This window comes from Aquarana catesbeiana, linkage group LG03, assembly GCF_042186555.1.
Source record: "Aquarana catesbeiana isolate 2022-GZ linkage group LG03, ASM4218655v1, whole genome shotgun sequence".
Classification (NCBI taxonomy): domain Eukaryota; kingdom Metazoa; phylum Chordata; class Amphibia; order Anura; family Ranidae; genus Aquarana; species Aquarana catesbeiana.
The window spans coordinates 201,399,814-201,427,418 of NC_133326.1; the positions used below are offsets into that span (position 1 = coordinate 201,399,814).

General features: G+C 41.3%; 1 protein-coding gene across 4 annotated transcripts in view; it reads left to right on the forward strand.

The window, feature by feature from the left end:
- TBC1D22A (TBC1 domain family member 22A) overlaps positions 1–27,605 on the forward strand; it is a 919,143-nt gene that overhangs the window by 460,831 nt on the left and 430,707 nt on the right. For all 4 annotated transcript variants that reach the window (XM_073619716.1, XM_073619717.1, XM_073619715.1 and 1 more), the window contains one exon: positions 4,323–4,398. In XM_073619716.1, coding sequence (XP_073475817.1) covers positions 4,323–4,398 — 76 coding nt within the window. The remainder of the gene's footprint in view (positions 1–4,322; positions 4,399–27,605) is intronic.

Genomic DNA, 27,605 nt, shown 5'->3' on the forward strand with positions numbered 1-27,605 from the left:
TAATTATTATATGTTCTATGTAACACACATTGTGCATCTTTGTTATATGTGGATTTTACATGTTTTTACTCTATACCATTAAAGAATATTTTTTATATATTTTTGAGTGGGTGATCTGTTTAAAATCCCAATTTAGAGGGTTATCACCTTTGTTCCATTACACTTCCTGAAACTTTACTGGCAGAGAGGACTGTACTGATCAAGTCCAACATCCTCTAGGCCATTGTTTCTCAACTCCAATCCTCAAGTAACCCCAACAGGTCATGTTTTCAGGCTTGCCATTATTTTGCACGGGTGATTTGATCAGTTTCACTGCCTTAGTAATTACCACAGCCATTTCATCTGAGGGAAATCCTGAAAACATGACCTGGGAATACTTGAGGTCTGGAGTTGAGAAACATTGCTCTAGGCCACCGTTTAAATGAAGCAACATTTTCATATTCTATCAAAGTCCTCAATATGATCATTGGGTAACTTGGCTGTATAAAGTCACCAGCACCGATCTCACCTTCACTGGCACAGAGAACATTACCCACCTTCTTGACTATTTCAGAGGGTCCCTGCCATTTTGTGAGACACCAACTATCCACAGTAGGCCCAACCACAAGCATCTGATCCCCAGGTTCAGACTCTGACCGTGGCAGACCGGTTGTGCACTCGACTCTGTGCCCTTACCAGTGGTTTGTGCTCATGTCTAATCACTTTACCCTTAATTACTCTGTACTGTAATGCATGACTCACAGAAAATTGGGGAACCCACATATCTTCCACAGCATGCTGTGGTTCACCACTCAACAGTGTGACCTGTTCCCTGGTGGGGATCAAAATGGAGTCTTTCCTCTGAGCACCAAGGAAATCCTCTTGGGAGTACCCACAACCTGACAAGTCCGGCTCAGAGGAAGAACTCTGTTTCTAATCCTGAAAACTTCTCCAGTGGACCCAGGTCAGTTTCTGCAGATTCACACAGCTCTCAGCAAACGTAATCACTATACCAGTTCTGCAGCACAGTATCAATCACTTCATCTGGGGGTTTCTCCTTTTTGGTGAAGGTCCCTGAACCTTTGGGCTTTCGAATTAGCAAGCCCCAAATAAAGGGGGCGGTCTCGCCAAATTAGCTAGTCATGAGGTAACCCTGGGATCATTCCATCTCTTAATGTAGCAGTTCCTGCTGATGTGGATAGGGTTACACCAGCCATTGGATAATCTTTGACAACCCCATGTACAGAGATCACCCAAATCTTTTTCCCGGGCATCAGCTTACCCCGCAACCTGTGATTGGAGCAGGGTAACCCCAATGCCTGAGTCAAGGAGTGCCACCACCTCTTGTCCACACACTCAAGCCTACTTAGATTGTTTAATGGACCAGCGGCAAAAGCATACATAGAGCTGATGCAGGTCCTTGGGAAGACCATGCAAGAACTGGTCTAGGGCAACTCACTCCACAATCTAACGGGTGTCATTTCCTCAGGTTTCAACAAATCCTGGAACAGGTGCATTAGATGATACAGCTGCGCACAGGCAGGCTTAGCCCTGTCAAGCGCCAGCCATGAACTTGACTCACCCTTAAATCTACAGTCACTCCCAGCCTAGCTAAAGTTTCCACCTTTAGCAGTTTATTGTCCTGTGCTGACTCTGGGGCCAAGTCACAGTATGCCTGTTGATGATCTACAGTCAGAAAAGGAGCCAGCAAATCTGCCCAGTCTTTCTCAGGCAGTCCTTCCCCTGTTGCAATCCGCTCAAACATTGCCCAGTAAGCTTTAATGTTATCTGTGGCCGTCATCTTTTGCAGGGTCCACTGTACGGCCTTCCGCGTGTCACCCTTCACATCGGGGTTACCTTCCACCATTTCAGCCTGCTGGGTCAGTGCTTTCTGTAAACCTGCTATCTGTTCCATCACTAAGTGGTTTGTCTTTTGCTGAGCAGCAACTGTTTATAGCTCAATTTACTAGGGTGTCAACAGAACTCAATCAAGCATCCCTGGGAGGGTCATCAGATTCTCTCCTGCGAGGATAGATCTAAGAGCAGTCTCTTCTCTTCTCGTTTTTTATTTTCTAAATATGTTCCTTTAAGGTAGTGTACTGTTGGTTCATTTACCTTTTCCTTTGTTTTCCTTTGTAAATGCTTTTTTTCTGTGTGTGTATTTTCAACTTCCTGCTCCTCCTCTAGAAGCTTTCCCCCATCATCCGAGCCGTTCTGGCTGGGGGTTAGTCAGTGTGCTCGCCCTCTCCCTTGGGACTACATCCCTTCAGGGAGACGCTGTGTGTGCGTTGGGAGGCAGGGGAGCTGTGGGCGTGTCTAACATGCTGTAGCTCCGCCTCCTGTGACTTGCTATTGTAATCTGAATGACCATCTCAGCGCAGCCCCGCCTTTACTCCACCCCTTTTTTGCTGAAGTGGAAGTGTGGCTCAGGTTCGTCGTCACACAGCGAAAAAGCGGCACTAGGCATGCGTGATGGCGCTAAGCATCAAGGGAAATGTAGCTCCTTTGAAGCCGTGACATTGCTGCAGGTAGCATGCTCGAAAACCCGGAAGTTGAGGAGAACATACCGAGAGGAAAGGAGGGAGTGCTGATAAAGCCTATTTATCTAACAGATAAATAAAAAATGTTGGCAGAAATAACAACTAGATTCATGATCTATATAGCATATAGATCAGATATTGCCAAAAAAATGTTTAGCTTTACAACCCCTTTAAGGTGTTCAGGAAAAGTAGATCTCTGGGAGCTCGCCTGCAGGAAATCTTCATACCACTCCAGGACTGGTATCAGAGACAGTTGACGTAGATCAAAGAATTTGGACAGGTCCTCCAGGACTTGTAGGAGCGCAGATCTCCCCTGATGATTTGCGGTCAGGCAAAAAGGAAATGCCATCTGTAAGCAATGTTAAACTCTGTCAGCACTGACAAGCTCAGTCTCAGTGCCCCGCGGTGTTGAAGAGGGAAGACATGAAATACCTTCACATCGGAGTTGTTAAAAGTGAGGGCTTCTTGTTCTGTTTCCCCTTTGATAATCTCCTCTTTCAGCTTGAAGTCCCCAAAACAGCATATAATATCTCTTGAGGAGTCTCTGTCTCTGTTTCACAGTCTGAGCTCTGTGTGCCCCTTTAAATTCTGTGGAGAGTATCCTGCAGATGTTCCAGTAGCTCTTTCAAGAGGGTCTGTAATGCCATAGGAATATGTTCATGTTCAACACACTCTAAAGCTTAAAGTGGTTGTAAAGACGGAAGGTTTTTTATCTTTATACTTTCTCTGCATTAAGGTAAAACACTTGTGATTAGCTTCCGCCACCCAGCCCCCTTAAATACTTGCCTTAGCTTGATCCAGCACTGTGCCTGAGAGCAGCAGTGCTGCTCTCTCTCCCCCTCACTGGACATGGCGGCAGCAATGGGAGCTATTTGGCTCCTGCTACTGTCAATCAAATCCTATGTGTCAATAGACGCACACAGCCCGGATCGTGCTTGAACCTGCACAAGTGCTCCCATAGCATGCACCTTGCTATGGGACATTTGGAAGGGAGGAGAAGCCAGAAGCACCAGTGGGGGACCCAGAAGAGGAGGTTTGGGGCTACTCTGTGCAAAGCCAGTGCACAGAGCAAGCAAATATAACGTGTTTATTTGAAAGAAAGAAATTGGATCTTTACAGCCACTGTAAGTTCCTCCGGCTCCCCCTGTTATCTAAGTCTTCCAGTTTTTGCTGCTATGAAAGCCTGTGAGTTGTATGGTCTCGTCAAGTTCTACACTCTACTGCAAGACAGTCTGCTACACCTCAGAGTTCATCCTTGAAGTCGGAGACAGCTACCGAAAGAGCATCTTTGATGTCAGCAGCAATAGAATGTAATCTGAAGTGCGTGGCATCTGCTGAATCAAGTTTAGGATGGCACCTGTATCTTTCCGAGTCTTGCATCTCACTGCCAAGCCCTGAGAAGTGTGGGTAGCCAAATTTGCTCATTCTTGAATGTGAAGCAGCGTGAGGCAGAAACGTTCCTCGGGTAACTGGAGAGCTTCTTGATTAAGTGTCCATCCTCATCCCAAGGCACGCTGTGCCCCCCCCCCCCCCCCCCCCACACACACACACACACACACACACACACACACGCACGCACACACACACGCACACACAGTGAATTTTAAACTGGGGCTCCTTGTCAGAACAGGCCAGTTTATTAAAAAAAAGGCAAACTTAGTCTTTAGTTATTCCTGTTCTAATATTTTTGCTTGGTGTTATGTAACATTTTAAAGGTCAAGTCTTTTACTGAATTCTCAGATGTGTTCATAATTGCTACAACAAATGTCTGATACACCGTTTTTACTACTTTCACCTCTACAGGATAACTACACCTTTGCACAGCCAGGAATTCAGAAGAAAGTGAAAATGCTGGAGGAGCTGGTTAGTCGTATTGATGGTAAGTTGCTTGGAACTGCTTCAGCTGCCACAATATAGAGTTAAAATACAGCAAAGTGATATCCTATCAGTACAGTTATTTGCCATGCCAGTCTACCTCCGTATGTCCCATATAGGATGTCTTCCTCAATCAACATGGGACAGAATGCGGTTTGAAAGATTTCTACTATGCATTATTTAAGGTCAAGATACCAGAGCATGAGCTTTTCCTTTTTTTTTTTGCATTAGGCCAATATAGTAAAAAATCAGTGACAATCTCCTTGCAGCACAGCAGTGACAAGTCACAAAAAAAAAAAAAAAAACAACATCCGTATCACAGGGTAATCTGTGATTGTCCAAATGTGGAAATTCAGTGAAATGTTAAAGAGAACTCTTAAATAGCAATGCTTCTTGGAAAATCAGTTATTATTTTTCTTGGCAACCTGTAAATGCTTTTATCCCCATGAAGTATGGCTGGTGTACCCTGAGGTGTCAGACCCTCCTTTCTAGTCCCAAAATTATTCCCTGGAGAGTTTCAGCTTTGTCTCTTGAAATAAGCTGACCTGCTGAACTCCGAGTAAGTACGCTGTACTCTTAAAGAGTAAGTCAAGGGCACTTGTTGGACTTTAGCCCAATCAGCCATAGCAATTTTGTAAACGTGAATAATAAAACTCAGTTTACGTTGTTCTACTAGCTCAGGGCTAGCCCAGATTTTTTTTTTTTTAAACTATTAGAGCTCCCACTAAAATTAGGTCAGTGCACAAGGAGATGATAAGATAGAGTCCAGAGGGTGTCCGGAGGTTATCAATGATCAGAGGAATAGATCACATCTGTAGGATAGAAAGAAACTGCAGGAACAAAATATGTACATTCTTGACAAAAGAAGGGAAATTGGGATATGATTGTAACCTTTCATACAGTAAATTAAAGGTGTGAATAAGGTTTGGGAGGGCAGTGCTTTTAGTACTGGGGCATGGCCATAAACTTTCAGCAGGAAAGTGTATAACTAACCTTAATCCTTGAACACACTAATGGCTTCTTTTTTGTGCCAACTTTAGTACAGTGATCTTCCCTGCTGAGCTGTTATGTTCTGACAGGGGGGGTGCCCCCCCCCCCACCAGAACACTCTGATTAGCACTCTTCACCATTGGAGAGCGCTGATCGGGAGTCGGTCAGCTGCTGGGTTTCAGAAGCCAGCCAAATGACAGACCAACATACATACGGACTGAATAGCGGATGGCCTTTTTGAACCGGCAAATGTCTCCTGACATTCGACCCATGTGTACCCAGTTTTAAGCTGGCCATACACTGATTTAAATCTGGTTCAGTAGGAACACGACAAGTTTTGATTAGTGTCTGGATGTCCCTGCTCAACAGAAGTCGATTGCTTTCTGTTGACGAGACATGTTGCTCTATCAGAATACAATGTCCTGGTAGGGGTTATTTCTTCCTCCTACCTTGTTTTTTTCTTTCAGCCCGCTGGCTGAACAAAAAGAATGAACTGTGTATGGCCAGCTTTAGGAAGCATTATTTGCTGGAAAGTGTGGTAGACACTTGGAAAATCTACAGTAGATGATTTTAAGCATGCTTGGGATAAAGATAGGTCTATACTCAGTCAAGAAAGTGGAAAAAAATGTAATTGAAGGGCCACTTGGTCTTTTTCTACCGTCATCTGCCTCTGTAGCCAAGTACATGCGGAAGGGAAGGCCATAGGTCATAGTCTTCTTTGGCATGTTTTAGTGCATACATCAGATTTCCAAAACTGGTTGAGAGCACTTAGGTGCATAGATCTCCTACAGACTAAGTACTGTAAACTTTGATGATCATTCAAGGTATGAGCAAAAATGTAAATTTTTTCTGTGTTGGGCAGGTATTCCCAAATGCAGGAAGTGCACTTATCCTTCAAATATAACACTTTACCAGCAAAGCATGCACAATATTTGACATGTTAATTTGCAAATATTAGTGACAAGATTGTTTTATTGAGATTTTAAAGGGGTCTACTTTAATGAGGAAAAGAGGCTAATCTTAAGCTGTACTATTATTTGCAGACATAACTGACTGCAGACCAGGAGCTACTGCTTTAATGCTTGCTTGCTCTCTTTTCGTCAGTTCTGCAGAGATAGATGGAAATGTTATATATACAATTACAGTAAGGAATGTAGTCTAAAAGACTTTTTTACTTTGTGGTGTTTCTTTAGTTCACTAAATACAAGCAAGCAGAATATAAGAGAAATGAACATTTGCTCAAGTACAATTTGTGGTTAGGCCTCCAAGCTTTTAAAAGAATTCCCTTTGAGAAAGGCTAACTGTCATTGTGCTACTGCAAAATTTAATTAAAATAAATTTGACAGATAAAGCTGGCCTAATCTTAAATATTCTCTTGATAGTTTGCTAAATTAATGAACAGGGCATTAACAAAGTGATGCCAAGCAGAACTAAGCTTTTTGTGACACTAACTTGTCAATGATGGCATTGAAAGCCAAAAAAAAAAAAAAAATATATATATATACATATACATACATACATACATACATACATACATACATATATATATATATATATATATATATATATATATATATATATATATATATATATATATATATATATATATATATATATATATATATATATATATATATATATATATATATAAAATGTTCAATAAGTGTGAAAAAATACCTGTTAATTTTCTCAGAAATTCAGTTGTCCTGTGTATGCTTCCTTTGTTATCCAAGGAGCCCTTCAGGCTCCCATCTTGGACCACATAATAACCACTTTAATGCCTAATACACACAATGAGAAAATTGGATGAAAAATACCACTTTTGAAGCAGTCGCACAATAAGCTGATTATTAGTACACAGCTTTCGAGAGCCAACCATGACAGTTAATTCAAAATTATCTGAAGGAACAAGCACAAACATGTTTTTTGTACGATACTAGACCACACATGGCCAGAAACAAAAGAATACATTTAAAATACAATACAAAATATTACATTACTTCCAAAGTTGTATTCTGTGATATGAGAATTTTCATAACTTTAGTAACAGCTTCATTTTTGATATGAGACTAGCATGCAAAAAAAAAACGATGATCATTCGTCGAATATTCTCATCGTGTGTACAAGTGTTGTGAAGATAATGAGAGTGGGTGTGTTTTAGTACTTTACCTAAAACAGCTGGACAGGGCTCACATTATTCCTTGCTATTTCAGTCCAGAAAAAGGTGTGTGTTTCCGTCCACAACTTGAAATTAGGAGCTTAGTGCATATCTGGCACATAAGCATGTATTTTTCTATATTTGCAGAGAGTTTGAACGCTTTTGATACTGGTTCCAAAGGAAGAAGGTTTTTTTTTTTTTTTTTTTTATTTCTTAATTATTTCTATGCATTAAGGTAAAACATCTTCTGTATGGCATTCCCCCTCCTCCCGATGCCTTCCTTTATACTTACTTCAGCCTGATCTTGATGTGCACAGCTCTGTGCACAAGAGCAGTGGCTCTCCACTCACCCCCCTCCCCCCCAATCACTGGACATGGCAGCAGCAGTGGGAGCTGTTGACTCCTGCTGCTGTCAATCACAGCCTGTGAGAGGGACTGGGGCAGAGAACGTTCTGAACTGTGTGTCAATGGAGCAGGTAAATATAATGTATTTGTTATTTTAAAAATAAATGTTTTCCTTTGCAATCACTTTAAAGCGGGGTTCCACCCAAATTTTGAACAATATCTGTATGTATTCTCTTCCTTGCCTAGATGCTGACATGCCGTTTAAAAAAATTTAAATCGCCGTAATTACCTTTTATTTTTCTATTCTTCTTTGCACTTCCTGGTTCTCCTCCCGTGGGAGTAGGCGTGTTTCTTGCCTCTCCCAGACTCCTGGGAGCTAGTCTCAGGCTTCTCAGGATGCCACTGAGCATGTGCGGAAACGAACGGTGAATGCTGGGAGCACAGCATTCACCACATCCAGGAAATAACTGCTTGTGGGCTTCAAATGCCCACAATGAAGATGGAAACCGCCTGCAGTGAATAATATAAGTTATTCTTTCCGACGAAATCTGACACAGGCGGACATATTACACACAATATGTGAGTATGTGATGCTGAGAAAAAAAGTTTGTGAATGAACTCAAAAAAAAAAAAAAACGATAGATTGGTGGACCCCCGCTTTAACATAAATCAGGTATTTTAACAAGGGCAACAATAGTACAGAATCCCCACAAAGAAAAATAAAATATATATTTTTTTCTGATAATTGAACCTTATGGGGGTCATGGCCTGACGCAGCATGGAGTAGGATGTGTGTGACCTGAGCTCCATCCATTACTCCTTTACTAAATACTCCTGCACTCCGCAATCTCCTGCACCCGCCTGGGAAATCCCCCTGAGCACCCTGCATATACCCTGGCACGACTCCACAGGCTTCCGAACGAACAGCGGCCTGAATGGAATGGCACCGTCCCACACGGTTGCCGCATCTAGGAAAGCCCACAGCTTCGGCCTACTCCCGGAGGCTAGCGGCCATCTCTCTCCTTCCGGCCAGCACTGCATCCCAGCCTTGCTGTCTTCTGGATCGCTCCTCGCCAGGTACTGATTGACACTCCACTCGCTCTCTGCTTCATACAGCCTACACAGTGCCACTATTGAGCGCCGGCCTGCAGATGATCCCCTGGCCCCAACCCGTTAGCAGCGGCCATCTTGCTACACCCAAGCGGGCCTCCCTATCACTTTTCAGCCAGATTCCGGGCCTGCATTGCTACCGGAGCACCCCGGCCTGTCAGAGCGATATCCCTGGCTCAGTGTCCAGCGAACATCCAGCTCCGTCAGAGGTGAGTAGCGGTCGTGGCCTTATCGCTGGTGCCATACATGGCGGCCATTTTACTACACCCTCCTTCAGTGTCCATACCTTGTCCTGGCCTACATACTCCCCTGGTGCCCAGCTCACCCCCTATACTGACACCAGCATCACCCAGCCTGTTACAGCTGCCTCTTCTTTATACCAGCCATGGCCCCGATGAAACCTGGGTCAGTTGCGGCTGCCAAACCAGACAGAAATAAGAAGACAACCTAAGAAATATGAAAGAGGATGATGGCGGACCCGCGTCAGAGGGGAGAGATACGGAAGGTATTGTCCCCCCTTAAGACTAAAATTGAGGAGGTGAAGGTGGATTTCTCCCTGGTTTGACAGGACCTTCATAAGCTCAAGGAACGGGTTAATACCTCGGAGACCAGATTGGGGGAAGTAGAGGACGCGATCCTACCTTTACAGAATTAATCCGAACGCATGCAGTAACAGATCAATCAACTCCTTGCAAAACAAGACTACATGGAGAACAGGCTCCATAGTGCAACTTTCGCTGAACATCGCTGATCACAACATATGGCAGAGAGGCCTTTTTAGCCACATTTGCTGTTGAAAGAGCGCACTGCATGCCCGCCAGACAGCCGCCATATACCCATTGGTAATGTCACTTTGGCCATTTTCCCAGATTTTTCCACTGAAGTACAAAAACGCAGACAAATTTTTACTGAAGTCAAAAGGCGCTTACGCATCAAAAACCTTAAATATTCCGTGCTGTTCCCTGCACGCCTTCGCATAGAAGACAATGATTGTGCTGTTTTCTTTTAAACTCCTGAAGACACCATTGCCTGGCTAGAGAACTTAGAAACCAACAGCATAGCACATGATTAACCTACAATATACAGCACCCGGCTGTTTTTCAGGTAGTTTAGACTTCCTACCGGTCCTCCATTTCAATTTTCCCAGTTTGCTGCCCCCCCCCCCCATCCAGGACGCTCTAAAACCAACGCTACCTTGTCCTGGGCACTCGCAAATTTACCTAAAAGGCTATGGCCGGACTACACAAAATACTTAGGCTGAGGCCGCAAACAGATTAAACATCCTCCTGTGCAGACGGAGAATTACTACTAGGAGTCACAGAAGTCTTACAATATGCAAGATTTATTCAGTGAAGTTTCGCCCCCCTTGCACTACCAAAATGACCTGGACCGTGGGTATAAATTCACCCTGGAATCTGCCCCGCCATACCACACAAGCCTTACCACATTGTGCCCTGCAAAGTTTGATTCCAGAGCGGTATTACCGCATCAATCTTTTTCACTCAGGGCCCAGATCCAGGTTTTCTCTGTTACTGTTTTACTTGAATGAAGTGTTTGACCCACTTCACGCGCAAGTTAATTTTTTTGTTATGAGAACATGCCTACACCAGTTGGGGTCAGTGTTAGGCTGGGTGAGAGGGAAGGGGGATTGTTATGTCAAAAGTCCAATGCAACCAATACAAATTATATCATTTACAGAATGCAATGTTCAGTATATTTCTACATGCTTTACTATCTGGAGAACTTGCCTGCATATATAGGGTGATGACCTCCTCTTGTGTGAAATTATGGTACTATATGATCAAACGCCTCTATTATTCACATCACACTATACCATGGCCTCTCTGAAATTCTTAACTTGGAATGTTAGAGGATTATGAGACAAAGTTAAACGCACAGCAGTCCTATCCATACATTAAAAACAAAGGGCAGACATTATAGTCCTTGTTGAAATGCATATAGACGGCTGCCTACAGTTTGCCCTTAAAAGCCCCTGGATTGGCTGGGCATATCATTCAATCTTTAACACACACGTAAGAGGGGTGTCATTGCTCATAACCAAGTCCCTGCACTTTGAATTGTGTGACCTAAGCTCAGACCCACAAGGTCGCTATGTTTTTATTTATGCTAAAATATATGGTGAACAGTTTCTACTAATGGTTTATTATATACCACCTCCATTTTGCATGACAGTCTTGACGGATGGACTATTTGGACCATTTGGCTGGGAGACTTTAATGCCACCCTAAATCCCGACCTGGACAGAGCAACAATCTGCCTCAACTCCTAGGTCTTGTACATCCACCAGATTTTCCAGATTGATGTCATCCTTCAATCTGGCTGACTCGTGGAGGACCAAACACTCAAATGCCAGAGCATACTCATGCTTCTCTTCCACCCACAACCCAATGCCCTGCATAGACTTTATCCTCCTGTCACAGATAGTAGTGCCCCGCCTACTAGACGCGGCCTTTTGACCTAGACTCTTGTTGGATCATAGTTCGTATTGGATAACACTAGCTGTCCCTATAGTTAAACCATCTAGGACATGGAGATTAAACCCTTTCTGGCTCTCTTTATTATCAGATGATAGTCAGATAGACAATGAATTGAAAAGATGCTTCCAGGAAAATGCTCACTCTACCTCATTTGCGAATATATGGGACTCATTCGAACTCCACGTAAGGGCCACTCTGATATCTCAAATTAATAAACTTAAAACAACCACAGCTGAAAAGACAGATAAGGTATTGGAGGAGCTCTCTCTCACAGAACGTCAGTATGAGACTGACCCAACTCCTGATAAAGCCTCCCACCTTAAACTGCAATTGAGGGTAGTTAACCCACTGCAATATATGAGATGTTTGAAAGAAAGCTTTTCTTCTCTAGACAGAAACTCTTTGAACATGGAGAGAGAGTGGGGAAGCTTTTAGCGTACATGGCTCACAGTGAGGACAGACCCCTAGTAGTGATCCCCCTGCAGAACCCGTCAGGTGAGATAGTGACTGTACCTACCACAGTAACCGCAATCTTTCACAAGTTGTTTAGCTCCCTCTACACCACCACTACATCCAATGATCTAACACCCATTGATCGCTGACAGCAAACTGGTAGAATTGAAGTGGAGGCCCGGGAGGAAGTCTACACTACCTGAAAAAAGTGTACAGCCGGGTGCTGTATATTGTAGGTTAAACATGTGCTTTCCTGTTGGTTTCTAAGCTCTCTAGCCAGGAGATAGTGTCTTCAGGAGTTTAAAAGAAAATGGCACGGTCATAGTCTTCTACGCGAAGGCGTGCAGGGAACAGCATGGAATATTTAGGGTTTTTGATGCATAGGCACCTTTTGGCTTCAGTAAAACTTTGTCTGCATTTTTGTACTTCAGTGGAAAAATCACCTTCCCACAACTGACCTCAACCCAGATAGAAGCACTTGAAGCACCACTAACGACCAAGGAGATAGCAATGGCAATCGCCAGCTTCGCTAGATACAAGTCACCTCGGTCTGATGGACTACCCATCGAATTCTATCCACTATACAGTGAGACTCTCCTACCTCAGATGCTTACCCTTTACACTCACCTATTTGAAACTTTCTCCTTACCAGCATCCATGAGGGAGGCTGTTATAGTGCTCATCCCCAAACCGGGCAAGGATTTGGGCCTCCCCAAGTCATACAGGCCCATCTTCCTGCTCCAGGTGGACATCAAAATATTGGCAAAAATTTTGGCACTGCGCCTCAATCAGGTTATCCTAACCCTAGTGCATGAAGACCAGGCCGGCTTCATGCCAGGCAGGAACACCTCAATCAATCTTAGAAGATTGTTCATAAACATGCAAGCCCATTACGATAATGTTGTAGAGAGGGTAGTGGTAACGCTCGACACAGCCAAGGCGTTCGATTCGGTAGAGTGGAACTACTTGCAGAAATGTCTGGCACAATATGGCTTTGGCCCTAAATTTCTTAGATGGACCTGCTTACTATACCAGGCCCCAGTAGCCAGAGTAACAGCTAACGGATGGCAGTCAGATACCTTTGAATTATCCAGAGGCACCAGACAGGGCTGCCCTCTATCCCCCCCTACTATATGCCTTGGCCACAGAACCTCTAGCAATATCTATCAGACACAACCCATTAATACAGGCCATAGACGATCTAGAAGAAAAATAATCATGTACGCTGATGACACACTACTATATCTAGTGGATTCAGGTCCCTCTCTGGCTGAAGCCCTATGAACAACTGAACACTTTGGCTCATTTTCCAGATTCAGGATCAACTGGGAGAAGTCACAGATTCTCCCACTTGATCTTGCTCCCCAAACAGAACTACAGACCCAATTACCCCGACAGCGAAGCAATAGTATCAGATACCTGGGGGTGAGCGTAACTAAGTCACCGATCGATTATGTCTCTCTAAATGTGGAACCACTGTTCGCCCTGATTAAATCTAAAACACAAGTATGGGCACGCCTCCCTTTCGGGGTACTAGGTCGAATCAACCTCATTAAAATGATACTCCTTCCTAAAATTCTACATATATTATGGCACACCCCTGAATATCTACAGCTGAAATATTTTAAAACCATAGATGCAATTCTGAAACCCTTTGTTTGAGGGAAAAATAGGCACAAATTAGCATGGCGACTACTCAGAAACCCCACTGATCTGGCTGATATGGCCCTACCGTACTAAAGTCTATACTACTTAGCATCCCAACTATCCCAATTGTTCCATATAGATAAGATGGACAGGAAGCGATTCACTTCACTCCTATGTCCTACCTGGGCCCAACTAACAACAGACCCCATTTGCGCCAAAGCAGCAGGCATTGAAAATATTACCAAAAAAGAACATAACTTCCTCCTAACCCACTACAGAAAGATATGGAGACTGGCCTCTATCAAACTAGATGTACCCGTACATAACCACTATTCTCCCATCTGGCATAGTAGAGAACTCTTCATTGTGCCAGATTCCGAGGCTTGATGTAGAAGCAGAATTTTCTACCTCTCACACTTACTGCTGGCACATTAAAAACTTTTGATGCATTAAAATTAGAATTCACTCTCCCGAATCACGTTTTTCTGATTCCTACAGGTCCGACATGCTATTCCATCCCAATTCCCAGAATTGATACCTGGTCCCGCCCACAATCCTATAATGGATGTAGTCAAAAGTGAAGACCCCCAGAAACTAATATCAATATTCTTTAACATGCTACATTCTCCCTCGTCAACGAAAATAGCCTATAATATAAAAAAAAAACACAATTGGAAGGAGACCTAGGGAACCTAGAAGACGAAGACTGGAATGAGGCACTGGACACATGCAAAGCTGTCTCTCCCAAAGTAACTGACAGATTAACCCAAGTATATTCTACATCGTACATACCTCACACCAGTAAGAATGGCTAAATTTAATCAGGGACAGCCTTCCACATGTCTATTATGTAATCGAGAAACAGGCACATTCTACTACCTCCTTTGGTCCTGCCCATACATGCAGGGATTCTGGAAACAGGTGGTAGATTTCCTTCATGACAACATGGGGTCCCCGTTGACTCTAGACCCCAAACCGTGCCTACTAGGTATTTTTCCAGACACTGACAAATATACAAACAATTTTATGTATGAGACACTTTTCTCTGCCCGGAAAACAATTGCTAAACTTTGGATGAGGCAGGCTCCCTCCAGACTGTCTGACTGGAAGACTGATGTAAACATCACATTGCCCTTTAACAAATGAATCCACATTAATAGAGGGTGCCCTGCAAAATATAACAAAGTTTGGGACCGCTGGCTTAATGCATCTGACACGTGTATAGCACTGCAGAATACACCTCCCTATGTCATGTACCACCCAGCTGGGCCCAGGTCATATATACCACTCTCTTCAAGCAAATATAATCGAAAAAGTATGCTGATGCTGCAAAAAAAAAATTGCATAGCAACAGTCTCTGTAATCGATCAGGAACTTTTTGTTTTACGTATATGTGGAATGATTGTACTGAATGAAGAAAAATGTTTGTGCATTGGAAAATTGTATACTTTTGTGGGAAATAAAAATGTTTAATCAAAAAAAAAAAAAATTGAACCTTACAGGTACATATGGAGACAACCATGATTTAAAACCATATAATTTTGTTTCCACATATTTATGAAAAACTTCTTTATCATTAAAGATCCTAAAATTAATGGGCAACTTGTATAGATCCAGTGATATAAAATGTCACACAATTACTGTTCACAAGAGGATGGACCCATTCCCGACACAGCCTACATCTTTATAGTAACCACTTTTTTAGTAGTAGCTTTGTATGGTCTACAGAATGCTGACTGAGGCCCTTGGTGAAGCACCATCTCTGTTTCAACGCATTTCAAAGTCACAGTCTACTTCTTCAGGACAGAACAGATGCATAATAGTGCACCACACATAATGGAAAACAACTTAATCATAAATCAGTATGATCATAATATATGGATCAAATGGTTACAATTACAATTTTTCATAAATGTTTCATATATATTACATGGCAAAATTTAATTTGTCCAGAACAGTATAGTGAAGGCACAGCTACTTCCCAGGTGGACACGGGCAAGAGAGAAACCCAACCATTGTGCGACAGATACCTAATGTGTGTCGAGATTTAATGGCAACAGTTAGAATGGACATTGCAAAACATAACTGTATATTAAGGGTATGTATTTTAACTGTAATATGCATACTCATTAAAAAAGCCTCAAGATAAGGTCTTGGAGATCAATTAATATATTTTGTGAAAAATTATCAACACTGCAACAGGTATTAATCCAGGTACAGTATATGTAAGTGTTAGTAATTTATAGGCAAAGGCAAGCTCTAATTAAAAAGTTTCCTAGTCCAATAAATATGGACTTACCCCCCCCCCCCCCCCATAGAAGGTTCTTAAAGACACCCCAGTATATATAATATAAGTTAGAATCCTGGCTTGATAGTATGTATATGATTCAATCTGATATATACTGATAGTCTGTAACTATAAAAGGGGACCTGTAGAGGGCAAGCTACAATTACATCACTTTACAACTAAAATATCTTACCCATATACTGTTTTGACCTGCGTATCCACACCCCACCGCCACTGTAACATGGTATATACTATAATAATGTGTGCAAAAACAATGGGGCCATCATTGTAGCTCAAAATACTTTAAAGGCTCCTGTTGCCCACTTACCTAGTCAGTCAGGTTGACAAAAGGTACTCGTCCATCTAGTTCAACCAATAAAATAAAGAAAGCACACACAAATAGAAAACGTCCATATTCACTATCCTAGACCCACAGTTGATCCAGAGGCAAAAAAAAACAATAAAGCATGATAAAATTTGCCCCAGTGGGAGAAAAATAATCCTTCCCAATCCCCCAGGAGGCAATTGGATATTCTCAGGATCAACTATCCCTGGCATTATTACCTCTAAAAATTAGTATCCAGTTATATTTTGTCACTTAATTAATGCATCCAGCTCTTTTTTTTTTTTTTTTAAACAAACTACTGAGCTGGCCAGAACTAGTTCTTGAGTGAGTCTATTTCACTTTTTCACAGATCTTTCTGTGAAGAAGCCTTTCTCTATGTGAAGGTTAAATCTCTTTTCCTTCAGCTGTACAGACTCCCCCCTTGTCCTCTAATGATCTGTAAGTGAATAACTTTACATGGCGTTTACAAGTTAAAATACATATTTTTTTTGCTAGAAAATTACTTAGAACACCCAAAGATTATATAAATATTCTTAGCAGAGAATCTAGAGAATAAAATGGCGATTGTTGCAATATTTTATGTCACACGGTATTTGTGCAGCGGTGTTTTAAACTCAACTTTTTGCGAAAAGGGACACTTTCATGAATTTAAACAAAATGAAACAGTAAAGTTAGCCCAATTTTTTTGTATAATGTGAAAAATGATGTTACGCCGAGTAAATAGATACCAAACATGTCACGCTTTATAATTGCACACACTCGTGGAATGGCGACAAACTACGGTACCTAAAAATCTCTAAAGGCGACACTTTAAAATTTTTTACGGTTACCAGGTTAGAGTTACTGAGGAGGTCTAGTGCTAGAATTATTGCTCTCACTCTGACGATCACGGCGATACCTCACATGTGTGATTTGAACATCGTTTACAAATGCGGGTGCAACTTCCGTATGTGCTTTCTTTGCTGTGCGAGCTCGCAGGGACGGGGACGCTTTAATTTTTTTTTTCTTTATTTTATTTATTTTTATATTATTAAATTGTGTTTAAAAAAAAAAAAAAAAAAAGATCACTTTTATTGCTGTCCGTGGAATGGGAGGTCAGAGTGGCGGGAGGGGGGATGTCCCCTCCCGCTCCTCCGGGATAGCAGTTGAGCGGCTTTTAGCTGAATCAGTTATCCCTGGAAAGCCGATCGCCCGCTCTAAAAAACGGTACCGGGATGATGCCTGCAGCTGCGGGCATCATCCCGGTATAACCCCCAGGAGCCAAGGCGGCATATATGCGTACGCTCGTCACAAAGGGGGTTATACATGTTGATCTCATATTGCCTCTTCTTAAGAGAATCAATTCAGTTCAGCTAATCTTTCCTCATAGCTGAGCTGCTTCATTCCTCTTATCAGTTTGGTTACCCTTCTCTGCATTTTCTTGAGTTTTCCGATATCCTTTTTTGAACTGGTGCCCAAAACTGAACTGCATATTACAGATGAGGTCTACTAATGATCTGTACAGGGGCAAAATGATGTCTCACTCTCTGTAGTCTATACCTCTTTCAAAGCAAGAAATTATTTTGCTGGCTTTAAAAACTGCAGCTTGGCATACTATTGATAAGTCTATGATCTGCCAGAACACCCAGATCTTTCTCCACCATTGACTCCCCCAGCTGTTCTCCTACTAGGATGTATAATACATGCATGTTTTAGCCCCCAAGTGCACAAGTTGCCCAATTTAATTGTGTAATGAGGTCAGCTTCTAAGTTGGAGACATTGTGTAAGCACGTAATCCCACTGCATAGCTTGGTTTAATCTGCAAACACTGAAATGATACTTCTAATTACAGACCCTGTATCATTTATAAATATGTTAAAAAGGAAGGATCCCAACACTAAACTTGGGGTACACCACTAATAATCTTAGAAAATTCAGAGTATGAATAATTCATTGCTACTCTCTGAACATGGTGTTTTAGCCAGGTTTTCTATCCATTTACATACTGAATTTTCTAAGCCTGTAGACTTTAATCTACACATTAGACGCATGTGGGGAACTGTATCAAACGCTCTAGCAAAATCAAAGTATACTATGTCCACAGCCACTCCTTTATTTAAGTTTTTGCTTACCTGCTCATAAAAAGAAATCCGATTTGTTTGATGACTTTTGTCTTTTGTGAATCCTTACTCGCTATTGGATAAGATATTATTTTCTAGCAAAAACATGTCTATATGGTCTTTTATTAAACTCTAAGGTATCTTCCCAACTATAGAAGTTAAAATAATCAATTTGTAGTTACCTGATAAAGACTTTAATCCCTTTTGAACCACCTCAATACAGAGGTGGTTAAAAAGGCACTTACACCACCTTCCTGCCCAGGCCATTTTGCAGCTTTCAGCGCTGTCACACTTTGAATGACAATTGCGCGGTCATGCTACACTGTAACTATGTCAATTTTTTTATAATTTTCTTCACACAAAAAAATGCTTTCTTTTGGTGGTATTTAATCACTGCTGTTTTTTTTTTATTTTTTACTAAATAAAAAAAAGACTGAAAATGTTGAAAAAAAAAAAGCCTTTCTTAGTTTCTGTCAGTAAATTTTATAAATAAGTAATTTTTCTCCTTTACTGATGTACGCTGATGAAGCAGCACTGATGAGGCACTAATATGCCACACTTATGTACACTGATAGGTGACACTGGTGGGCACTGATAGGTGGTTCTGATGGGCGGCACTGATAGGCGGCACTGATGGGCAGCATTGATGGGTGGCAGTGATGGGCAGCACTGATAGGTGGAGCTGATAGCCAGCACTGACTGGCATCACTAATGGGCACTGATTGGTGGCACTTGTTGGCACTGGCGGGCACTGATTGCTGGTACTGATTGCTGCCACTCTGGCACATTTGGTGCTATATTGTAATCAGGGCACTGATGATCAATGTCCTGATTATATGTGTAGATGTCCCCCTGCGAGGAGATGCCGCTGATCGGCTCTCCTCGCCACACAATCTGTCAGTGTGAGGCGAGGAGCACCGATTACCGACATCTCTGTGTTTACATGTGACCGGCTGTGATTGGACACAGCCTATCACATGGTTAAAGAGCTGCAGCTCTTTACAGAGATCGGGGTTGCGCCATGTCCTAAATACATGACGCGGCTGTTTTGGGACGACATATGACGTTGTCCCAGAACGGGAGCCGCACCGCCCCTCGTCATTTGACGGTGGGCAGGCGGCAAGTGGTTAAATATTGGCACCACATTGGACTCGCACCAATCCAGTGGTACCATGTCATTTGTTAAAGTGTCTCTAAAAATTAGAAATAGTGGCTTAGATATAACTCAGCTCTTTTAGGACACTTGGATGTAAGCCATTTGGTCCCAGTGCTTTATTCACCTTTATTTTGTGTAAACATTTCTGGACCATGTCAATTTTGATCTATTGTAGATCATTTAGGACTTTGTCAATAATATCCCCGTTAAAGACTTGAGATTTTAAGATATCTAATAAATTTGCCTAGTTTATGTCCCCAGTAACCAACTCAAAATTATCTAGTAAAGGGCCTACAGGCTTAGACCTGACTACTATTATTTTTTTAAGAATTTTGAGGTTTGTCCTTGTCTCTTTTTTTGCAACCTGTCATTTGTTTTTAACGTCTGCAGTCTTGATTTCCTTTTTACATATTCAGTCATATTCTTTGTATCTTTTAAATGATATTCCTTCATTTTTATATATTTTTAAATGCTATTTTCCGATTTATAGATTTCTTAACTTTGAATGTGATCCACATAGGTTTTATTTTTAGCCTTTTAAACTTCTTGCCCATGTAAATATATCTTGCAGTGTGTTTGCATACATTTGATTCCCTTTACTATTCTGTGTTCTTTAATGAGTCTAAAACTTGGAAAGCAGCCCTCCGTTTTGGAAAATTTGCTCTCTTAAATTTAGGTGTGTTGTAATCTTTCCAATATGCATTTGTTGTTTACAACTTACATTTAATAAAATCATGTTATGGTCGCTGTTACCCAGATGTTCTTTTAGGTTTAATATTTTATATTAAACATAGGTAAACAGCAGTACAGTAACTCCAACAAGTCAGGTAGTGAAAGTACAAGTGCTATATGGTAATACAAAATACTACAGAAAGACTGAATCAGATAACACATCAGGACCAGTAGCTTTCTTCACTATGAGCTCCAGCATTGGCCAGAGGACATTTCAACAACTAGCAGTTACATATGGTAAAGAGAATCAGTGTTGCAGTGCTTTGTAACACCAAAAAAATGATAAATAGGCTTCCTCAGGGGGAAAGACAGAAGGGTTAAGAAAAAGAGGACTAAGTAGTAAAGGTTTGGACTGAGACATACACTACTAAAATATTTGAGCACCAGTCAGGTGACAGCCATTATCTTCATATATTGGACACGGAGATCTCATATGTTCTTGAACTGTTTGACCCTATCATTAAAGATAATAATTTTTTTTCATAGGTCATACTCTACAATATTTTCTGATTTGCCAGCGCAAGGGACACCAAGGGTTGTTTTTAGGCCTTTGTTATGGTCATCTTTGCAGCTAGTAACATAAAACATATCAAATGTTGAGCATGCTTAAAGAGCATGCCGATAGGCTTATTAAGAAGAGTAGCATTTTGGAGCACTTGTAGTAAAGGTACCCTGGTGATCCTAGCAAGAAAGTGAAAAAAAAAACTGTTCCAGAAGCTCAGAATTCTGGGGCATTCCCACCACACATGGTACATAGCCTGTAAAGATCTCAGCCTCTAAAGCATAGTGGTGAGGAGGTTTAGTACATTTTAGAGAGATAGGTGGGGATCAAGCACCATCACGTGAGCACGTTCACATTAGCTTCAATTAGCAATGTTTATAATACATTTAAAGGAACTTAAAAAAAAAACATTTTTGCCAAAGTTCAAGATCTCTGTCAAAAAAAATCATCATCCCAGTCTGTCATAAAAGAAAGCTTAATTTGTAAGCTAAGTAACAATACAAATATTCTATAATACCAACCCATCTGACCCAAATCCTGTGTACACCATTTTTCATAGGTAGTAAGCACTGTCCTATTAGAGGCTTCCAATCGTATGGATTTAAAAAAATAGGAATTTTGACAAAACTGAAATCGCTCAGAGGGAGGCACATCTAAGGTGTCTGTACAGTACTGTAAGGTAAAGGGTCCTCTGTGAATGAAAACATGTCCAATTCTGCACAACCCTTTGTCCAAGCACCAGGAAAATGCTCTGACATCCAGGCCCAGTGGGAACAAAAGATTGATATATATACGTATGTGCCAGAGGGCAAAAGGATGATATAAGATTCTAAATTGTTGCAGCTTGTCCCACAGGGCAAAGCTGTGTGAAAGGGTGGGAGCGGGAATAGGTAGCCATTGTCATGGTACGCACCAAAGTAATGAACATGCAATGTGGGGTCGCTTGTCTTTCCATTAATGCCCAGTCTAGCCTAGCTTTCTCTGAGGACACATCTAGTATTTGCACTAGTTGGGCAGACTGATAGTATTACATAATACCCCCCCCCAAGATTTAGGAGAAAACTAAGTTATTTAAAGTTATAAAGTTATTTTTGGATTGTTCATATCCTTTCTTACCCCAGACAAAACTGATGTTTAGATTACAATTTTAGTAGGTCACAGAAAACAATGCCTATTGGCAATGAGTGGGAAACATATAAGAGCCAAGTAAGCAAGGTAATTTTTATAGTATTAATCTTGCCTAGCTAGGAGAGATTTGGTGCATCTTGCTGGGGGTTCCTTCTTGCCCACCAGGGGTATAGCTGTGCCGTCGCTATATTGCTATGCTGTTCTGGACAAATTAAATATTTCCAATTATGTAATATATTTGAAAAGTTGTGATTGCAGTTGTAATTTATACTTTATGATCATACTGATTTCTAAGTTGTTTTCTGTTATGTGTAGGGCACTGTTATGTTTCCTTTCTGTCCTGAAGATGTTGCCTGTGAAATGTGTTGAAACAGAGAGGACACCTTGCCCAGTCAACATTCTGTAGGCCATACTAAGCTATTACTAAAAAAGTGGTTACCATAAAGATGTAGACCATCTGTGTGGTGAATATGTCCATTCTCTTCTAAACAGTAATTTGTGACATTTTTATTTGTTGCATAAACATTTTATTAAACAAACAAGAAAGTACAATAGAGAAGTTTCAAATATAGAGCAAAGTAATGAAGTAAATCCAAAATGTAACATCAGCATTTCTTGTAAGGAAGTTGGGGTGGATAAACAGGATCACAAAAAAGTAAAAAAAAAAAAAAAAAAAAAAAAAACAAAGATCTGCATCATGTAATATCAGATACATTGGGAATGCGTACTTGAGTATCACATAATATTGCAGACCTATAGGTTAAGGAATCACAAAAACAGAGTACAAAGGAGCAGATATTTAGATCTCAAATTCTCCCAAAAGCAATTTTAAGATCTTTAATGACAGATATTTTTTTTTATAAATATATGGAAATAAACTTCTATGGTTTTAAATTTGTCTTTTGTCTCCATATTTACATGTAAAGTCTAATTATTAGAAAAACATATTTTATTTTCTTTGTGTGGATTTAAAATCGGACTGGTAGGAGCCCGAACAGTTGTTGGGTAATGTGATCTATTGTTAACACCAAGGAGTCAAGTCTTCAGAGTAGTTTACCACTGTAATGCCCCGTACACACGGTCAGATTTTCCGATGGAAAATCTGTGATAGGACCTTGTTGTCGGAAATTCCTACCGTGTGTAGGCTCCATGACACATTTTCCATCAGATTTTCCGACACACAAAGTTTGAGAGCAGGATATAAAATTTTCCGACAACAAAATTCGTTGTCGGAAATTCCGATCGTGTGTACACAAATCCGACGGACAAAGTGCCACGCATGCTCAGAATAAATAAAGAGATGAAAGCTATTGGCCACTGCCCAGTTTATAGTCCCGACGTACATGTTTTACGTCACCGCGTTCAGAATGATCGGATTTTCCGACAACTTTGTGTGACCGTGTGTATGCAAGACAAGTTTGAGCCAACATCCGTCGGAAAAAAATCCTAGGATTTTGTTGTCGGAATGTCCGAACAAAGTCCGACCGTGTGTACGGGGCATAAGGCTGGATTCACACTTAAGAATGCAGTGGCTCACAGCAGGGGTCCGGTGCGTCTCCATTCGCCGTTTCAGGTCTGATTTCAGCCCAAATTTTGGGCTGAATTCGGACCTGAAACAGACCAAAAGATGCACAGGGCGCCTGTGCAATTCACACTGGAGCTGATGCGGAGATGTGTGAACCGACTCCATAGAAAGCCTGTCATAATTTCCTGCTATGTAAAAACCTACATCCAATTTGCAATAGTGTGAACCCAGCCTAAGGGCTTTATGCATTTTGCTATAGTAATGCAAACATGGAAAAATATGTTGGTATCCTTCCACAAATAAAAGAACCCACACTTTTCTTTGAAAGAGCTTGAAACTGACAATTGCCGTCCAACATTGTTCCTTCCATATTTATTAAAAAGAATACTTTAAAAAATCAAATAAACTAAAATGACATGGATGAAAATGATGGGACCCTTAACATAGTTCTTGGTTGCACAACTATTAGAGGAGATCACTGCAAACAAGTGGTCTCTGTAGCTCTCAATAAGACTTCTGCATCTGTCATCAGGTAGTTTGGTTCACTGTTCTTCAGCAAACTGCTCCAGCTCTCTCAAGTTTTAGGGATGCCGTCTCAATGTTCCAGATTTTTATGTCAATTTTTGGTTGGATTCAGAACATGGATCATAGAAGACGACTTCAGTTTAGTCCAAATTTTTGTTTTTAGCTATTCTTATGTGCTTTAATTGTGTTGCTGTGTGTCTTGAGTCATTATCCTTAAACCAAACACAAAAAAAGTCTGTGGTCAGTAGGGACTAGCAAAGGAATCAATTTGTGCCTTTCCCAATGAACATGTAAATAAACTGCAGCACCAAAATATAAAACTAAAAAAAAATCCTTATATCAATGCATAATGAAATAAATCCATCAGTACTGGTAATAAATTCACTATGAAATCAATATTCACTTACAATATCTCACAAAAGTGAGTACACCCCTGACATTTTTGTTAATATTTTATTATGTTTTTTCATTTGGCAACACTGAAGAAATGTGAGTTTACAGCTTGTATAGCTGTGAAAATTTGCTGTTGCCTCAAAATAGCTCAACACATAGCCATCAATGTCTAAACCGCTGCAAACAAAAGTGAGTACATCCCTAAGTGAAAATGTCCAAATTGGGGCCAATTAGCCATTTTCCCTCCCCGGCGTCATGTGACTCGTTAGTGTTACAAGGTTTCAGGTGTGCATGGGGAGTAGGTGTGTTATATTTGGTGTTGTCTCTCTCACTTTCTCATACTGGTCACTGAAAATTCAACACGGCACCTCATGGCAAAGAACACTGAGGATCTGAAAAAAATAATTGTTGCTCTTCATAAAGATGACCTAGGCTATAAAAAGATTGCCAAGACCCTACAACTGAGCTGCAGCATGGTGGACAAGACCATACAGCAGTTTAACAGGACAGGTTACACTCAGAATAGGCCTTGCCATGGTCGACCAAAAAAGTTGAGTGCACATGCTCAGCGTCATATCCAGAGGTTGTCTTTGGGAAATAGACGTATGAGTACTGCCAGCATTGCTGCAAAGGTTGAAGGAGTAGGGATCAGCATGTCAGTGCTCAGACCATACTCCACACACTGCATCAAACTTCTCTGCATGGCTGTTGTTCCAGAAGGAAGCCTCTTCTAAAGATGATGCACAAAAAAGCCCGCAAAAAGTTTACTGAAGACAAGCAGACTTACTGGAACCATGTCCTGTGGTCTGATGAGACCAAGATAAACTTATTTGGTTCAGATGGTGTCAAGCGTATGTGGCGGCAACCAGGTGAGTACAAAGCTAAGTGTGTCTTGCCTACAGTCAAGCATGGTGGTGGCAGTGTCATGGTCTGGGGCTGCATTATTGCTGCCGGCACTGGGGAGCTACAGCTCATTGAGGGAACCATTAATGCAAATATGTACTGTGACATACTGAAGCAGAGCATGATCCCCTTCCTTTGGAGACTGGGCTGCAGGGCACTATTCCAACATAACGACCCCAAACACACCTCCAAGACAACCACTACCTTGCTAAAGAAGCTGAGAGTAAAGGTGATGAACTGGTCAAGCATGTCTCCAGACCTGAACCCTGTTGAGCATCTGTGAGGCACCCTCAAACGGAAGGTGAAGTGCAAGGTCTCTAACATCCACCAGTGCTGTGATGTCATGGGAGTGGCAACCTGTGAAGCTCTGGTGAATTCCATGCCCATGAGGGTTAAGGCAGTACTGGAAAAATAATTGTGGCCACACAAAATGTTGACACTTTGGGCCCAATGTGGACTTTTTCACTTAGGGGTGTACTCACTTTTGTTGCCAGCTGTTAAAACAATAATGGCTGTGTGTTGAGTTATTTTGAGGGGACAGCAAATTTACACTGTTATACAAGCTGTACAATCACTACTTTACATTGTAGCAAAGTGTAATTTCTTCAGTGTTGTCACATGAAAAGATATAATAAAATATTTACAAAAATGTGAGGGGTGTACTCACTTTTGCGAGATAATGTACATATAAACTGACAAAGTCTGATGTATACAGTGCCTTGCAAAAGTATTCACCCCCTTGGCTTTTTACCTATTTTGTTACATCACAGCCTTTCATTTAATGTTTTTTTTTTTTAATCTGAATTATATGTGATGGATCGGAACACAATAGTCAAAGTTGGTGAAGTAAAATTAGAAAAATATATGCATAACACTATTTTTTCTGAAATAAAAAAATAATTGTCATGTGCGTATGTATTCACCCCCTTTGTTATGAAGCCCATAAAAATCTCTGGTGCAACCAGTTACCTTCAGAAGTCACATAATTAGTGAAATGATGTCCACCTGTGTTCAACCTAAGTGTCGCATGATCTGTCATTACATATACACACCTTTTTGAAAGGCCCCAGAGGATGCAACACCTAAGCAAGAGGCACCACTAACCAAACTGTCATGAAGACCAAGGAACTCTCCAAACAAGTAAGGGACAAGGTTGTTGAGAAGTCAGGGTTAGGTTATAAAAAAATATCCAAATCTTTGATGATCCCTAGGAGCACCATCAAATCTATCGTAACCAAATGGAAAGAACATGGCACAACAGCAAACCTGCCAAGAGACGGCCGCACACCAAAACTCACGGACCGGGCAAGGAGGGCATTATTCAGAGAGGCAGCACAGAGACCTAAGGTAACCCTGGAGGAGCTGCAGAGTTCCACAGCAGAGACTGGAGTATCTGTTCATAGGACGACAATAAGCCGTACGCTCCATAGAGTTGGGTTATATGATAGAGTGGCCAGAAGAAAGCCATTGCTTTCAGCAAAAGACAAAACGACACGTGAGTTTGTGAAAAGGCATGTGGGAGACTCCCAAAATGTATGGAGGAAGGTGCTCTGGTCTGATGAGACTAAAATTGAACTTTTTGGCCATCAAAGAAAACACTATGTCTGGCGCAAACTCAACACATCCCATCCCATCCCATACCCAAAGAACACCATCCCCACGGTGAAACATGGTGGTGGCAGCATCATGCTGTGGGGATGTTTTTCAGCAGTCGAGACTGGGAAACTGGTCAGAGTTGAGGGAAAGTAGGATGATGCTAAATACAGGAATATTCTTGAGCAAAACCTGTACCACTCTGTATGTAATCTGAGGCTAGGATGAAGGTTCACATTCCAGCAGAACAATGACCCCAAACACACTGCTAAAGCAATACTTGAGTGGTTTAAGAGGAAACATGTAAATGTGTTGGAATGGCCTAGTCAAAGCCCAGACCTCAGTCCAATAGAAAATCTGTGGTCAGACTTAAAGATTGCTGTTCACGAGCGCAAACCATCCAACTTGAGGGAGCTGGAGCAGTTTTGCAAGGAGGAATGGTGAAAGATCCCAGTGGTATGATGTGGCAAGCTCATAGAGACTTATCAAGCAGGTGGCTCTACAAAGTATTGACTTTAGGGGGGGTGAATAGTTATGCACATAGACTTTTTTCTGTTATTTTGTCCTATTTGTTGTTTGCTTCACAAAAAAAGGAAAAAAAATCTTCAAAGTTGTGGGCATGTTCTGTAAATTAAATGATGCAAATCCTCAAACAATCCATGTTAATTCCAGGTTGTGAGGCAACAAAACACAAAAAATGCAAAGGGGGTGAATACATTTGCAAGGCACTGTATAATCAAGAAAAATTGATAAATCGAGTGCAAAAATTAAATGATAAATAACAGTGTCCACAATCAATAAAGTGCATCCATGCCTTTTAC